The following is a 16,392-nucleotide window of genomic DNA, read 5'->3' on the forward strand; positions in this document are numbered from 1 at the left end:
TCTCCTAACACTTAAGCACACTGCCAATTAGCAAAGCAGCTCACTAGAAAACCCCAGGTCTGTAGGGGCTTTCTAATACCCTTTACAGACAGACTTTATGGCATGTTGCCTGTAAAAAAATATATATATATAATCTGGCCAAAATATGTTGAGCTCAATTCATACAGTCCCATTTTTATCACATTCCTGCCGGGATAAGCATTTTCAAAATAATTGAATGGCATATTCTAATTATGTTACTGGTCTGTGCAGCCCGTATGCTACATGGCTACGCCATGCACATGAAATCAATAGCCATTTTGTTCATTTAAATTAAACAGACAAGACACACCTAAGTTACCCTGATCACAGTCAACACACATAGTAGGCTAAGAATAAAATGAAATATAACAGAATAAAATACAAATTATATTTTTCCCACTCAACTTGCGCCACGGCAACATGTGGAACTGCTGTCATATAGAAAAAGTTACACTATATATACAAAAGTATGTGGACACCCCTTCAAATGAGGGGATTCGGCTATTTCAGCCACACCCGTTGCTGAAAGGTGTATAAAATTGAGCACACCGCCATGCAATCTCCATAGACACACATTGGCAGTAGAATGGGCCGCACTGAAGAGCAACTTTCAACATGGCACCGTCATAGGATGCCACCTTTCCAATAAGTCAGTTCGTCAAATTCCTGCCATGCTATAGCCCCGGTCAACTGGAAGTGCTATTATTGTGAAGTGGAAACGTCTAGGAGTAACAAAAGCTCGGCCGCAAAGTGGTAAGCCACACAAGCTCACAGAACTTTACCGCCGAGTGCTGAAGCGCATAGCTCATATAAATCGTCTGTCCTCAGTTGTAACACTCACTATCGAGTTCCAAACTGCCTCGGGAAGCAACGTCAGCACAAGAACTGTTCACCAGGAGCTTCATGAAATGGGTTCCCATGGCCGAGCAGCCGCACACAAGCCTAAGATCACCATGCTCAATGACAAGCGTTGGCTGGAGTGGTGTAAAGCTTGCCGCCATTGGACTCTGGAGCAGTGGAAAGAGTTCTCTGGAGTGGTGGACGAATCTAGGTTTGGCGGATGCCAGGAGAACACAACCTGCTCCAATGCAGTGCCAACTGTAAAGTTTGGTGGAGGAGGAATAATGGTCTGGGACTGTTTTTCATGGTTCGGGCTAGGCCTCTCTTAGTTCCAGTGAAGGGCAATCTTAACGCCACAGACGATTCTGTGCTTCCAACTTTGTGGCAACAGTTTGGTTTGTCAAAATTGGTGTGGAAGAACTTAACTGGCCTGCACAGAGCCCTGACCTCAACCCCATCAAACTGCCTTAATTCTGCCGGACCCCAGGAAGAGTAGTTGCTGCCTTGGCAGCAGCTAATGGGGATCCATAAAAAATACAAATACACCTCTGGGATGCATTGGAAAGCTGACTGCGAACCAGGCCTAATCGCCCAACATCAGTGCTGCTCTTGTGCTCTCACTAATGCTCTTGTGGCTGAATGGAAGCATGTTCCTGCAGCAATGTTCCAAAGGTGTGGAAAGCTTTCCCAGAATAGTAGAAGCTGTTATAGCATCAGATCAACTCCATATTAATATCCCATGATTTTGGAATGAGATGTTCGACGAGCTGGTGTCCACATACTTTTGGTCATGTAGTGTACAGTACATTCGGAAAGTATTCAGACCACTTCACTTTTTCCACATTCCGTTACAGCCTTATTCTAAAATTGATTAAATACATTTAAAAAACTCAGCAATTTACACACAATACCCAATAACAAGAAAGTGAAAACAGATAATTTTTTTTGCAAATGTATTAAATATTAAAAACAGAAATACGTTATTTACATAAGTATTCAGACCCTTTGCTATGAGACTCGAAATTGAGCTCAGGTGCATCCTGTTTCCTTTGATCATCCGTGAGATGTTTCTACAACATGACTGGCGTCCACCTGTGGTAAATTAAATTGATGGGAGATGATTTGGAAAGGCACAAACCTGTCTATATAAGGTCCCACATTTGACAGTGCATGTCAGAGAAAAAACCAAGCCATGAGGTCAAAGGAATTGTCCGTAGAGCTCCGAAACAGGATTGTGTCGAGGCACAGATCTGGGGAAGGGTACCAAACATTACTGCAGCATTGAAAGTCCCCAAGAACACATTAGCCTCCATCATTCTTAAATGGAAGAAGTTTGGAACCCCATAGAGCTGGCCGCCCGGCCAAACTCAGCAATCTGGGGAGAAGGGCCTTGATCAGGGAGGTGACCAAGAACCTGATGGTCACTCTGACAGAGCTCCAGAGTTCCTCTGTGGAGATGGGAGACCCTTACAGAATGACAACCATCTCTGCAGCACTCCACCAATCAGGCTTTTATGGTAGAGTGGCCAGAGGGAAGCTACTCCTCAGTAAAAGGCATATGACAGCCTGCTTGGAGTTTTCCAAAAGGACTCACAGACCATGAGAAACAAGATTCTCTGGTCTAATGAAAGATTGAACTCTTTGGTCTGAATGATAAGTGTCACGTCTGGAGGAAACCAGGCACCGCACAGCACCTGGCCAAAACCATCCCTATGGTGAAGCATGGTGGTGGCAGCATCATGCTGTGGGAATATTTTTCAGCGGAAGGGACTGGGAGACTAGTATGGATAGAGGGAAAGATGATCTGCGCAAAGTATAGAGAGATCCTTGACGAAAACCTGCTTCAGAGCACTCAAGAGCTCAGACTTGTGCGAAGGTTCAACTTCCAACAGGACAACGCAAGAGTGACTTCGGGACAAGTCTCTGAATGTCCTTGAGTGGCCCAGCCAGAGCCCAGACTTGAACCCGATCGAACATGTCTATAGAGACCTGAAAATAGCTGTGCAGCGAGGTTCCCCATCCAACGAAGAATGGGAGAGATGCTTCAACAAAGTACTGAGTAAAGAGTCTGAATACATTTTTTTGCCAAAAAAAATTAAAACCCGTTTTTGCTTTGTTATTATGGGGTATTGTGTGTAGATTGATGAGTGGGGGAAAAACTATTTATTCCATTTTAGAATAAGGCTGTAACGTAAAAAAATATGGAAAATTGAAAGGGTCTGAATACTTTCCTAATGCACTGTATATTTTGAAACAGAGGCCAAGGCTTTTCTACCCTCACTTTCCTGTGTTAGGGAGCAAGTGTGGGATCATACTTATATTGAGAGTATCTTCATCACGATACCGATAGAAAACAACCTCCGCAGGCTTTCGGAGTTGCTTTTACACAATCAAGCAAACATAATAGGCCTACATTTGATTCCCGATACATTTTTGCATCCATAATGTTTCTGATCAGCGATAGATGAACTATACCACCTCCACCTGTTTGCTCAAATCAGAGAATTACACAGATATACAGACGGAGATTCAGTTAAACAACATCACATTGATTGATTAAGACAAGTCACAGGCTTTTGGTCGGGAGTAGGCCTAGGCTAATAAGCCACTGCGAGTGAAGAGCAAAAACTACTGTACATAACACGCTGGCGAAGTGTTCTGATCTGTGCTAACAAATTATCCAATTAGACAAGATGATCATGAGCAGCACTCACCTCAGCTAACATTTATACAGTCTAATTGTAGTCAAACCAATATCCAAAATGAGTTTCAGTGAAAAGAAAGAGAAAATAAAAATTTTAAAAAATCGGACATGGATTGATTAATCAAGACGAGTCCCCGCGCTCGTCTCAAAGAGGCGCAAAATGGTGCTGAAATCGTTGACCGCACGCGGGCAGGCTATTGCTTAAAATCCTATTGTAACAATTGGATGACTTTGGGTGTTTCAGTAATCAACCATTTTTAGCAATTGCATTAGCCTACTTTATTCCTATTCCCGCAGTAATTCTTTATAGATCCACACAGTTGTGGTTAAGAAAACAGTGCATGTGGTGGGCTAAGCAACGAGACCGGTGAAATGACGCCTCGCCAACTTTAGAACTGCCTGGATGATAGAAGTAATGGCCGCTGCCTAGCAACCACCCAGAGCTTAAGAGCGTAGTGTGTACCAATGCTGCCACAGCAACATTTCATACTAAGCCGTAGGTAGAACTTTACAGCAATCATGACTAGGTCGGTTGGCGGAAATAAAAGAAGAGATTTTGTTGCTGGCAATAATATATAAGTGAAAGTCGACAAAAAGTTGCTGGGATGCTAAAGTCGTATTGGTTTGAAACATGTATAAGGGATGACTTCCCCTGCAAACAGTACACACACACACACAGACACACACACAAGCACGCACACAAGCACACACACAAGCACACACACACACACACACACACACACAAGCACACACAGTGTTGTAGTGGAGGGTAATACCACCACATCACTGGGCACAAACACTTGCATGCACGCACACACAGCAACAGATTCATACCCGCCTACCAGATGTCCTGAATCAAAATGAAAAGCTATCGTTCATGGATGCACATACAACCCAGTGAGGGGAATCGGTACTTCCCAAACAGCATTAGAGAAAACACTAGGTCCAGGTCGTGATTGATCACAGTCCTGAGCCTTGAAGTCAGAGTTACAGGCAGTTTCACAGAGGCATGGGCACAGCCATACAGCTGGCCAAGACAACAGTCCTCGGGTGAGCGGATATTATGGCTCAAACTGTAGAGCTCCTCAGGGGGAACGTAAACGCCCTCGATGGAACGTTCACAGCCAGTGGAATCATCTTTGGGTGACAGTTGTGTATATGAATTTACGAGTGTGTGTGCGCAAGTTAGACTGGTAGACTTACGTTGAGTCATTGTCCTTGTCTCCCTTCTCTTTCTTCCGTATCCCGAAGGCCTTCCTGGTACGCTTTTTCAATCCTGAGGAGAAACCAGAGGAGAGACAGTTTAGTGTGTTAACAGATCAAACGCAGTCTCACACACACAGTCTCACACACACAGTCTCACACACACAGTCTCACACACAGTCACACACACAGTCAACAGGCAGCAGCATCAAAGAGCAAAAGTCAGAAACTCCCAGCTGTGAGCCGTGTGTGTATGAGTATGAGCGTGTGTGTGTGTTTATATCAAAAGGTGTCTAGGTATTGTATGTGCGTGAACTTGAGCATATTCATGTTTGTGTATACACATAGTGCATGTGTGTGTCTGTATGTACAGTGTGTGTGTGTGTCCTTCTGTGTGTATTCATAGAGTTCGAGCCAGGTTAAGCTCTCCAGCATCAGAACAGAGGCCCAGATCTATGGTCCGGTGGATCAAAGGTGAGCTTTTCATCCATTATTTAGTAGCAGAGCACTCTGTGAAGGCTAACACTATCGCGCTGTGAAGGCTAATATTCGTTCACATCTCAAATGGTGCTCATGGCCAATGCAGATGGATGCCTTTCTGTTGATCATCGATCTGTCAAGGCCCCCTCCTCTGATACGGACACTACCATTAGTACGGAGTCTAAATTCAGACTCTACCCAGTCTAAATCAATACACTGGACCATCAACAGAAATAACTCATAGTATAGCCAATGAGGAGGGAGGAATCTGGCACCTGCCTCTGCCTATACTTTATCCTCACTTAATATTTTACAGAATACAACAGAGCATGGCTGATAAGATAATTGCCTTCACAGCAGAGAAGCATTTCTCAGTAAACACAAATCAAGAGTATTCTGCTTCAAGAGATCTGTAACTTGCCGTGATACTAGACTATTAAAACACGAACTCCGAAGGGAAGCTAACTTTGTTGCTCTCCAAATTCAGTCCTCCGCAGACCAAAGAGACGGGAGCCGACTGAAATGACTTGGAACAGAATATTGAAGCAGCACAGCCACCGTAAAGATTACGTTCCAACAGCTCTAGCAGACTGAAATTGGCATGATTTCTTTGGGCCATATTAACATTCAAATGTTCCATTCTTACCCAAAATGAAGGCCCAGTTATCTCCCTGCATTTCTGGTCCCAGTATTCAAGCCTCGTCATTCTCTCATGTCTCTCGGTCTGTCGTCTCACGCCTCTACGGTACCTCTCAAACTACAGTGTGACTGACGCGCACTGCTGGACCCAGAGCCTTGAAGTGGGTGTCTGCACGAAGCAGCCTTGAACACACACACACACACTGTATCTTTATCCCTAGCCTCTATGTCAGCACTTGAATTCAACACCGGTGGCTCAACTCATGAATTAAAAACAAATGGGATGGTTGACGAACGGAGAATCAACACAGCACAGGAAGTAGGAAGCCTATCACCATGCAATCTCCTCAAGCAGTCTAAACACGCCTCGTCTGTAGCATGCAAATTAAACTACCAGTCCAAGAGATACGCGACAAGAGTCAAAATATCTGTTTCTCTCACTCTTCCTCCTCAGATATACAGTCATCTTCGGTAAGTCTCTGCCTATATCAGTACATACCTGTCCCTGTCTGTCTACAAGCGCTGTGGAGACCTGTCACTACCTACCTACCCGTCTCAACTGCCTCTGTCCTTCTGGGTGTCTGTCAGTACCTGCCTCTGTCACAGCCTCTGTCCCCGTAGTGGGTACTTGCCACTGCCTCACCTGCCCTGACTAGAGGGGTTTGCTTCTGTGGGTACCCGTCGAAAACCCAAATGAGAAATCGATCCGGAGAGGCCTGCTATCATTGATCCTGCTAACATATTCCCCTCTGCATCCTCAGGGCTCAGCCACATAACTATAATACCCTGGTGCAATGGAGCTGTACACACACACACACACACACACACAGGACACACGCACAGGAAGCATAGTAAGTGTCACATATATAGTATCAGTGACTCACACACAGCAAGACCCCCACCACTGTAATCATGGCGCCGGAGAAGGCGGCAGACGTTTTACATGTCCCCAACCGATTGTATTTTTTTATTAGCGGTTTTTGTAACTTATTTAAATAAATAAAAAATTACATAATGTTGCTGCTACCATCTCTTATGACCGAAAATAACTTCTGGACAGCAGGACTGCGATTACTCACCACGGACTGGCAGAATCCTTTTTTCCCTTTAACGAGTCTGACGAGCCCAACGCAAACGATATACTGCTTTCTCAGGAACAGGCCCAGATCCCCGTGATTTGCACGAAGAGGAGGCAGAGAATAAAGGGCCAAAGGGCAGGCTGCCTTCTGAGAATTCGTAGGCGATCGAATAAACCCCCACTTCCTTCCATTCTGCAAGCAAACTTGCAATCTGGAGAATAAAATAGATGACCTACGAGCAAGATTAAACTACCAACGGAACATTCAAAACTGTAATATCTTATACTTCACGGAGTCATGGTTGAACAACGACACTATCAACATACAGCTGGCTGGTTATACGCAGTACAGGCAGGATAGAACAGCGGAATCTGGTAAGACAAGGGGCGGAGGGCTATGTACTTCTGTAAATAACAGCTGGTGCACGATATCTAAGGAAGTCTCAAGCTATTGCTCGCCTGAGGTAGAGTATCTCATGATAAGCTGTAGACCACACTATCTACCTAGAGAGTTTTCATCTGTATTCTTCGTAGCTGTTTACATACCACCACAGTCAAAGGCTGGCACTAAGACAGAATTGAACGAGCTGTATTCCACCATAAGCAAACAAAAAAAACGTTCACCCAGAGGCGGCGCTCCTAGAAGTGGGGACTTTAATGCAGGGAAACTTAAATGACCAAACTTCTATCAGCATGTTAAACGTGCAACCAGTGGGGGAAAAAAAGGGAACACCTTTACTCCACACACAGAGACGCATGCAAAGCACTCCCTCGACCAACATTTGGCAAATCTGACCATAATTATATCCTCCTGATTCCTGCTTACAAGCAAACAAATAAAGCAGGAAGCACTAGTGACTTGGTCAATAAAAAAAGTGGTCAGATGAAGCAGATGCTAAACTACAGGATGATTTTGCTAGCACAGACTGGAATATAATCCGAGATTCCTTCGATGGCGTTGAGGAGTACACCACATCAGTCATTGGCTTCATCATGTGACGACCCTCCCACTCTGTCTGCCGTATTCTCTCTTTGTTCTTGTTTACATTTTAGGATGCCGGTGGGCGGAGTTGGGAGGGTCATCAGCTACATGGGAAACACCTGGGCCCGGTGTTTCCCAGGATAAATACACCACTTCCCCATTCATGGAAGAGACATGCTCCATGCAGACACCTTTATAGATTTTGTTGTGTATCTTGGTGGCTTTTGGTTGTTTGCTTTGGCACCTTTCAACACCCTGCATTATCACATTCATGCATGCAAAACACTCACTTACACTACTGATTACACACACACACACCACTGTATATTGTACTTACATATACTTTATTTAATAAATATATGTTTTGTTACTCCTTATGTCCACGTTGTCTCCCTTTTGTTACGGGCTTTGAGTCGGTTCGTGACAAGTGGGAGCTCATCCGGGATCTTTGAACTTATTGGTTTGGGAGAACGTGGAGGTATGTTAAATTCTGTACGTGTTTGGTTTGCATATTTTTGTTTGAGTTTGATAGGCCCAGTATTGGTTGCCTTTGTTGTTTGGTTTGTGCTGCGTTGGAGATGGTATGATGGTTAGTTTCCAGGCCCTGCCCAGCCTGGAAACTCTTGTTCTACTTTCTGTTGGGACATCGGTCTGAGGAGGTGAGTAAATCGGCTGTGTACCTCGGTGGGAGATTTGGGTAGGGTAGTGGAACTTACTATCCGGAGCTATAGCCTTTTTCCCCTGATAGGCTTAGCGACGTGTTTCATTTTTTGGAATATGTTGGGCATGGATAATGTTTGTTATTTTTGTGTGGTGTCTGTGGACTGAGCAGTTGTCTCGGGGGCACATCCGTGGCTTGGTGGAATTTTCCAGCATGCTGGGGAGTTTTATTTCCTTGCCAGTGGGCTACAGTGCGTAAAAATCCGCACGAAGACCAGGGTTGAGTTATTGTAGGTTTTGGGGAAGCTCCGTATCTCATCTCTCTTCTGTGGTGCTCAGGATGATTGTCATTTCTCTGGTTGTGGTCTGATGTGCTCAGCAGAGGGGTTGAGCAAGATAATTTACTTATGACTATGGCGTCTTATGTAGATGAGTTCATTCACTTTCCATCAGAGGAAATGTTAGGATTATGTACTAAAGAACAGCTGTTGAAGATCGCTGAACACTACAAGGTTGACTGATTGAAATGAGTGAAATTCTGTTACGTTGGAAAGTGACTGAATCGTTGGGAGTTGTAGTTAAAATTAAGGACCCTGATGTTCTTTTCTTTGGAGTTTGTAGCTGATGCGGTCTTTTGTGCCCTGTTCCTGAATGCTTACGTGGCTGACCATTGTTTGGTGTTGTCATGTTCTATATCTTTCCTGTCTGTTCCCTCCCGGTCTTGTGTTCTTTCCTCTTAAACGTTGCTTCCTGTGTGCAAAGGTTGCTGAGATCTGGGGAGGAGGAGGTTGGCTGGGGCAAGTGGAAGTGTGAACACGTAACCCCTCATAAATTTTGGGATGCAGAGGCTGTGTCAATTTAGGGATGCAGAGGCTGTGTCAATTTAGGGACACAGAGGCTGTGTCAATTTAAGGACGCAGAGGCTGTGTCAATTTAGGGACGCAGAGTCAGGTCAGATGTGGTAGGGCTTGCCAACATTACAGACTACAAAGAGAAGCACAGCCGAGAGCTGCCAAACGACACGAGGCTACCAGACAAGCTAAACTATTTCTATGCTTGCTTCGATGCAAATGGCACTGAAACATGCATGAGAGCACCAGCTGTTCCGGAAGACCTTTAAACAGGTCAACATTCACAAGGCCGCAGGGCCAGACCGATTACCAGGACATGTACTGCGAGCATGCGCTAACCAACTGGCAAGTGTCTTCACTGACATTTTCAACGTTTCCCTGTTCGAGTCTGTAATACCAACATGTTTTAAGCAGACCACCATAGTGCCTGTGCCGCCCAAGAACACTAAGGTAACCTGCCTCAATGACGACCAACCCCTGTAGCACTCACGTCTGTAGCCATGAAGTGCTTTGAAAGTCTGGTAATGGCTCACATCAACACCATTATCCCAGAAACCCTAGACACACTCCAATTTGCATAACGCCCCAACAGATTCACAGATGATGCACTCCACACTGCCCTATCCCACCTGGACAAAAGAAACACCTATGTGAGAATGTTATTCATCGACTACAGCTCAGCGTTCAACACCATAGTGCCCTCAAAGCTCATCAATAAGCTAAGGACCCTGGGACTAAACACCTCCCTCTGCAACTGGATCCCGGACTTCCTGACGGGCCGCCCCAGGTGGTAAGGGTAGGTAACAACACATCCACCACGCTGATCCTCAACACAGGGGCCCCTCAGGGGTGCGTGCTCAGCCCCCTCCTGTACTCCCTGTTCACTCATGACTGCACTGCCAGGCACGACTCTAACACCATTAAGTTTGCCGATGACACAACAGAGGTAGGCCTGATACCAACAACGACGAGACAGTCTATAGGGAGGAGGTCAGAGACCTAGCTGTGTGGTGCCAGGACAACAACCTCAACCTCTGGTTATGGGCTCGTAAGTTTTTCACTGTAAGGTTACACCTGTTGTATTCGGCGAATGTGACTAAAACAATTTGATTTGAACCATAGAAATAGTGACCACAACTACTTTGTTCTTCTCGCTCTCTATACGCATTTACTCTACACACTCGGTCATAACTCTATTTACTGCAAAACGTGTTTACGCCACGCATCTACGCTCAAAGCAACAGTCTGCCAAAATGCAGTCCTCTGACATTGGGATTGACAACACATGAAGGCCTCCCTCCCCATGCGTAGGGGTTAATTAGTGGATATGAAAATAACAGAGTGCCTGGTTAGTGGATGCTATTTAACGACTTAATGGCTTCCGTACCAGAGCTAGCAGAAGTGCTAACGTCATTAGTGGTCTCTCTTAAAGACACAGTAATGTAATAGAAGGAAAGGCCACAGAAACTCCCAGATGATAAGAGAGCAGGAGCGCCACCTAACTATGGATGACATCTGGGCCAATGAGAGGGAGGAGAAGATACACTGCAAAGCAATCATTTCTCTGAATTCCATCGTCTTTGTTATGTCGCCTTTTGATATATCTTCATCTAAGGTAGCTCTGTTTCTGTCAATCCCCCCACAGGTGTCTCCAAATCTTGACATCTATTCCAAAACAAAACAAGTCTCACAACTAATCAGGCCTTAGTTGAAATAGTTGAATGTAGGTTATCTTGGCTTTGACAGGTTGTTGCTAGTTTGCTGCCCTGGAAATTCTGCAGGCATAAAACAGACTAGAAATACAGGTAGCATAGAGAAGATTGAATCTCTCCAAGACTCCAACTGCACCTCCTGGGGCCACACACTGATAGTGATCTACAGTGCTACTCTACAATAGCTCTGTTATTGCTGTGCTTTACTAGATGTTTGTACCTTGGCTATCTTGTTAGTTCTTTGCTTGTTTCTGGCTTCATGTGTGTCTGGAGTGCATGGGGAGACTAGCGTTGTGTGCCATTCTGTATTCTAAGCAACACAATGGCTTTTATGTATTTATGTCTCGTGTGTCTGGGTTTAACTGTAGTCTGGAGACGTTGACTGTCTATTTCAGACCATCCAAAGCAAGAAAGCTATGATTGAAAGCATACGCACACACACATGCACAATGACACACACATTTGTGCACACACACACACACTGTTCCACTCTCTTTCCCCCAAGCCGGTGACTGGGCCCATTCAGGGTGCTCTACACTCTCTGAAACAGGGACAGTTTTTTCCCCTCTGAAGCAGGGACTGTTTTACAAGCTGGTTTAAAGGGGGACAGCTGGGGAGGCTCTTTATCCACAGTGAACCAGATTCAGGCTGGCCGCCAGGAGGGCTCTCCACACAGACAGGCAGCAGTGAGGGGGAGACGGGTGCTCCTATGCATACTGAGTCGTGAAGAATGGCACACGCTGAGGAAGGAGAGAAACGCAGGTGTCTGATCACTCAGAGTGGCCATTCTAGGAAGGCGTGTGGTCATTCAGAAACACTTATTATTGGAAGGTGTGAGGTTATGGAGGTGTTGGGCGGTCACTGGTTCCGAGAGACTATGCTCAGGATCTTAAAAGCATGGTTCTTCAGGAAGACGTATGGTAGTTAGTAAAAAGGGTGTTTTTGTGGTGATTCATACAGAAGAGAGAATAAGGGATACATAGAAGTGTCCGGTGATTCATACAGGTGTGGTAAGATAAGTAAGGCTGACCCCATTTAGTCGAACGGTCGATTGTTTGTTCGATAGGCTGTTGGTCGACCAACATTTTTGTTGGGGTCGAGTAGTTGCAAATACACATGTATTGCTCATGGCACAGGAGACACCTGTATGATTTATGCCCATCTCAGTGGACTAATCCATTGAGGAGGCCTCGGGGATGCCATGGACCAAGAATAAGGGGAGTGTGGCTAAGACGCACAAGATACGCCTCTCTCCAGAATGCGCTCCCTCCCGTCATTTTGTGTGCATTCATTGTTTCAAAACTTAATTGTGTGCATTTCCAACAGACCCTGTGAGACAAATTCACCCTTCAGCAGGACAATAACTTAAAAACACAAGGCCAAATGTAGACTGGAGTTGCTTACCAACAAGACATTGAATGCTCCTTAGTGGCCTAGTTACCGTTTTGACTTACTGCCAAAGGTGATTCCAACATATACTCAGGGGTGTGAATACTTGTTCTCTGTATTTCCTTTTCAATACATTTGCAAAAATGTAAAAAAAACAACAACATGTTTTCACTCTCATTGTGAGGTATTGTGTGTAGATGCGTGAGATTTTGTAAAATATTTCATCCATTTTGAATTCAGTCTAACAACAAAACGCGGGAGAAGTCAAGGGGTGCGAATACTTTCTGGAATGCACTGTAGAAGTAGGCCTAGGCTACCTGGACTACATGCACATGTAGACCTATAAATGTGCCCATTTGGGGATGTCTGCTAGAAGAGTTAAGACCATTAGAAATAGTATCAATATTTTGTAAAGATTAGTTCTACGATTTTCTAGACAGGTGGCTCCTGTCATGTTAGAATGACACCATCTGACGAAAGACAATGGGGCTACGGTGTGAAACAGGGTTGTGGTATCTGAGTCAGAGTATGGGCTGGGGAAGGCCGGGGAGAGCTGGGTTATAGGTGCTGGCAGGGAGGTTTAAAATGGCTCCAGTGTTGGCATGAGTCATTCCTGTGAGGATGGAGGAGGAGGAGAGAGAGATGCAGCAGGAGACTGGCAGATACGGCTCTATGCACTAACAAATGTGCAGTCTCACAGACACACAGCCAAGTACGCAGGCACAGCTGCACACACACAGCGATTCTCCATTTTGTGACCTGATGCCATGTCTGATGCCCTGCCGTGATATAAAATGAGATCGGGAGACCTGCTGCTTCACCTGAACTCTCTCTTTAAAGATGACTAGAGCAGAGCAGGGGGGCAGAGGAGAAAAGGATGAACATAGAGGAGTGAGAAGATTAGAGGAGGCAGAGTAGAAGAGGAAGATTAGACAGAGAGGCTGCCTTTGCACCTGTCTGTTCTTATTTTCAGAAGACTGAAACCCAGAGAGACAGAAGGACAGAGAGACAGAGAGAGAGGGAAACAGAGAGAAACAGCAAGACAGAGAGAGAGAGAGAGAAACAGTGAGACAGGGAAACCGAGAGACAGAGAAACAGGGAAAAGAGAAACACTGAAAGACAGAACAGAGCCCCGGGCAGCAAGCGCCGACTCACTTAGACAGAGACACGAAAATGGCCGCCAAACTCAGGTCACCAGCCCTACACACAGTGTGAGAGTGCACTAAGGCTGGCCTCTTACTGTATTGTCCAGGTGGCTGCACTGTCAGCTATGGACAGACACTCTTACTGTACACAAACACGTGTATGCGCACACACGCGCGCGCGCACGCACGCACGCACGCACGCACGCACACACACACACACACACACACGCACACACACACACACTGAACTTTCACAGACATTGTGCATACACAATATATGGCACATTACACAGCTCTCGAACACACACAACGGCATGCAGCACCGGATTTGTCAGTTGCTGAACGGATGCACACACAGATTCTTAAGCTAATGACGTGCGGCTGGACACTAAGGAAAGTGCGTCATGATGGGCAGATCCGACTGCACCAGCACACTGACAGTTGACAAAAGGTGTCATGGAATTCCAGGATGGGGGGGGGGAACCGTCCATCTGTACACCCACCTTCTTTCTCAGTCTGTAGTCTCTCTTTTTCTCTCTCCATCTTTCTTCTGGTTTTCCCCTAACAGCTGGGAATCATATCCCGAGGCTCCCTATTACATGCACCAAAGGCTGACATTTTCACCGTTTTCAGTAACATCTGCTTGTTCCATACACCACTCAATGAGCAGCCTGTGTTTATCAGAACATACTTCACTTCAACTCTCATCATAACAACAATCACTGGTGTGTTTGCAGATACTGTATGCCATACTTTAGAAGACAGCTCAACACTCAACACATTATAAACCATCATTTGCATTCCAGAATATGACAACGTTCAGAACTTGTTGGTTGAAGTTGTATATTGCATTGAACTGAACTGACCGCTGGATGGGTTAGCACCAGGGCACTGTATTGGTTCGGCCTGTAAATTCTGTCTGTACCATTTTCTCTCGAGATCAAATCCAACTATTCCAGACAGATGCTTCTCCTATTACAACAAATCAGCCCTGGAGAGTCACGCTCAACAATCGGTTGAACTAGAAGCGGAGAGGGTACCAGTCTTATTTGGGCGGTTGTTCCTTGCTTCCCGCTCACTGAGTAGACACAAAATGCTGTGCGCTCCTCAAATGAGTCCCTGGGGCAACACCTATTCTTCACGGTAACCACCCTTGTCTAATACAGAGGGGAGATTAACCTGTTTTGACAGATGAATAACTCTGGATTCTCATTGTAAAAAGTTGTCAATATAATGAATAGGGTTAAACATGAATTAGAAATACAAAAACAAAGATATCCATAAAAAGTGTATTTTAAAGTTTGCCACAAGCCACCTGGGAGACACACCAAACATGTGGAAGAATGTGCTCTGGTCAGATGAAACCAAAATGTAACTTTTTGGCAACAATGCAAAACGTTATGTTTGGCGTAAAAGCAACACAGCTGAACACACCATCCCCACTGTCAAACATGGTGGTGGCAGCATCATGGTTTGGGCCTGCTTTTCTTCAGCAGGGACAGGGAAGATGGTTAAAATTGATGGGAAGATGGATGGAGCCAAATACAGGACCATTCTGGAAGAAAACCTGATGGAGTCTGCAAAAGACCTGAGACTGGGACGGAGATTTGTCTTCCAACAAGACAATGATCCAAAACATAAAGCAAAAACTACAATGGAATGGTTCAAAAATAAACATATCCAGGTGTTAGAATGGCCAAGTCAAAGTCCAGACCTGAATCCAATCGAGAATCTGTGGAAAGAACTGAAAACTGCTGTTCACAAATGCTCTCCATCCAACCTCACTGAGCTCGAGCTGTTTTGCAAGGAGGAATGGGAAAAATGTCAGTCTCTCGATGTGCAAAACTGATAGAGACATACCCCAAGCGACTTACAGCTGTAATCGCAGCAAAAGGTGGCGCTACAAAGTATTAACTTAAGGGGGCTGAATAATTTTGCACGAACAATTTTTCAGTTTTTGATTTGTTAAAAAAGTTTGAAATATCCAATAAATGTCGTTCCACTTCATGATTGTGTCCCACTTGTTGTTGATTCTTCACAAAAAAATACAGTTTTATATATTTATGTTTGAAGCCTGAAATGTGGCAAAAGGTCGCAAAGTTCAAGGGGGCCGAATACTTTCGCAAGGCACTGTATAGCCCGAAATAGATTGCATCAGTAGTGCTTTCACATAGATTGCCCATCTCGTGCACCGGTAATAAAAATCTATCCACCTGGTTAGTACATGTCTGAACATTAATCCCTACCTGTACTGCTATTCACATGAGAGAGAGAGAGACAATGAAACATGTCTCCATGTCACAGAGGCACTGTAGAGACAAGAGTAAACGATAACATCACCCTCCACAACGTTGCAGTAACATAAAGGGAAGGGCACTGTATGATAGCATTGGCCCGCAAATCATCGTTAGGAGGCATATCAGCAGAAAGCTAAAGCTTAAAACAGTAGGCGAGTGAACCGATTAATCTGTGATGAGGAGAGCAATTAGTGTTTGACTCAGTAAGACAGAGGGGCATTCGGTCGGTCCAGTGCCAGCTCCTAAACCAGGTGGGAGGATAAGAAGAAGACGAGAGGGAGGCCTGTGAAGGTCTGCTGTGGTCTGGGGCTGAGCGGAGCAATTCACACACCCACACTTACACACGCAAAAAAAAAACTCAACAAAACATACTTGACCTGTACTTGACCGT

At 45.1% G+C, this 16,392-nt stretch overlaps 1 protein-coding gene across 24 annotated transcripts in view; it reads right to left on the reverse strand.

Moving 5' to 3' along the window:
* Positions 1–16,392, reverse strand: part of LOC110520999 (SH3-containing GRB2-like protein 3-interacting protein 1) — a 111,026-nt gene that overhangs the window by 33,602 nt on the left and 61,032 nt on the right. For 22 of the 24 annotated variants that reach the window (XR_016495250.1, XR_016495248.1, XR_016495249.1 and 19 more), the window contains one exon: positions 4,769–4,841. Coding sequence is in view for 21 of the 24 variants with exons in the window: in XM_090231964.1 (XP_090088090.1) it covers positions 4,769–4,841 (73 nt within the window). In the remaining 3 variants the exon portion in view is untranslated. Of the gene's footprint in view, positions 1–4,768; positions 4,842–5,894; positions 6,235–16,392 lie in introns of those variants that run through there. The other 2 variants (XM_090231970.1, XM_090231966.1) reach the window with 1 other exon arrangement.

Source organism: Oncorhynchus mykiss, chromosome 4 (genome assembly GCF_057628025.1).
Source record: "Oncorhynchus mykiss isolate SJ-2025 chromosome 4, ASM5762802v1, whole genome shotgun sequence".
NCBI classification, from domain to species: Eukaryota; Metazoa; Chordata; class Actinopteri; order Salmoniformes; family Salmonidae; genus Oncorhynchus; species Oncorhynchus mykiss.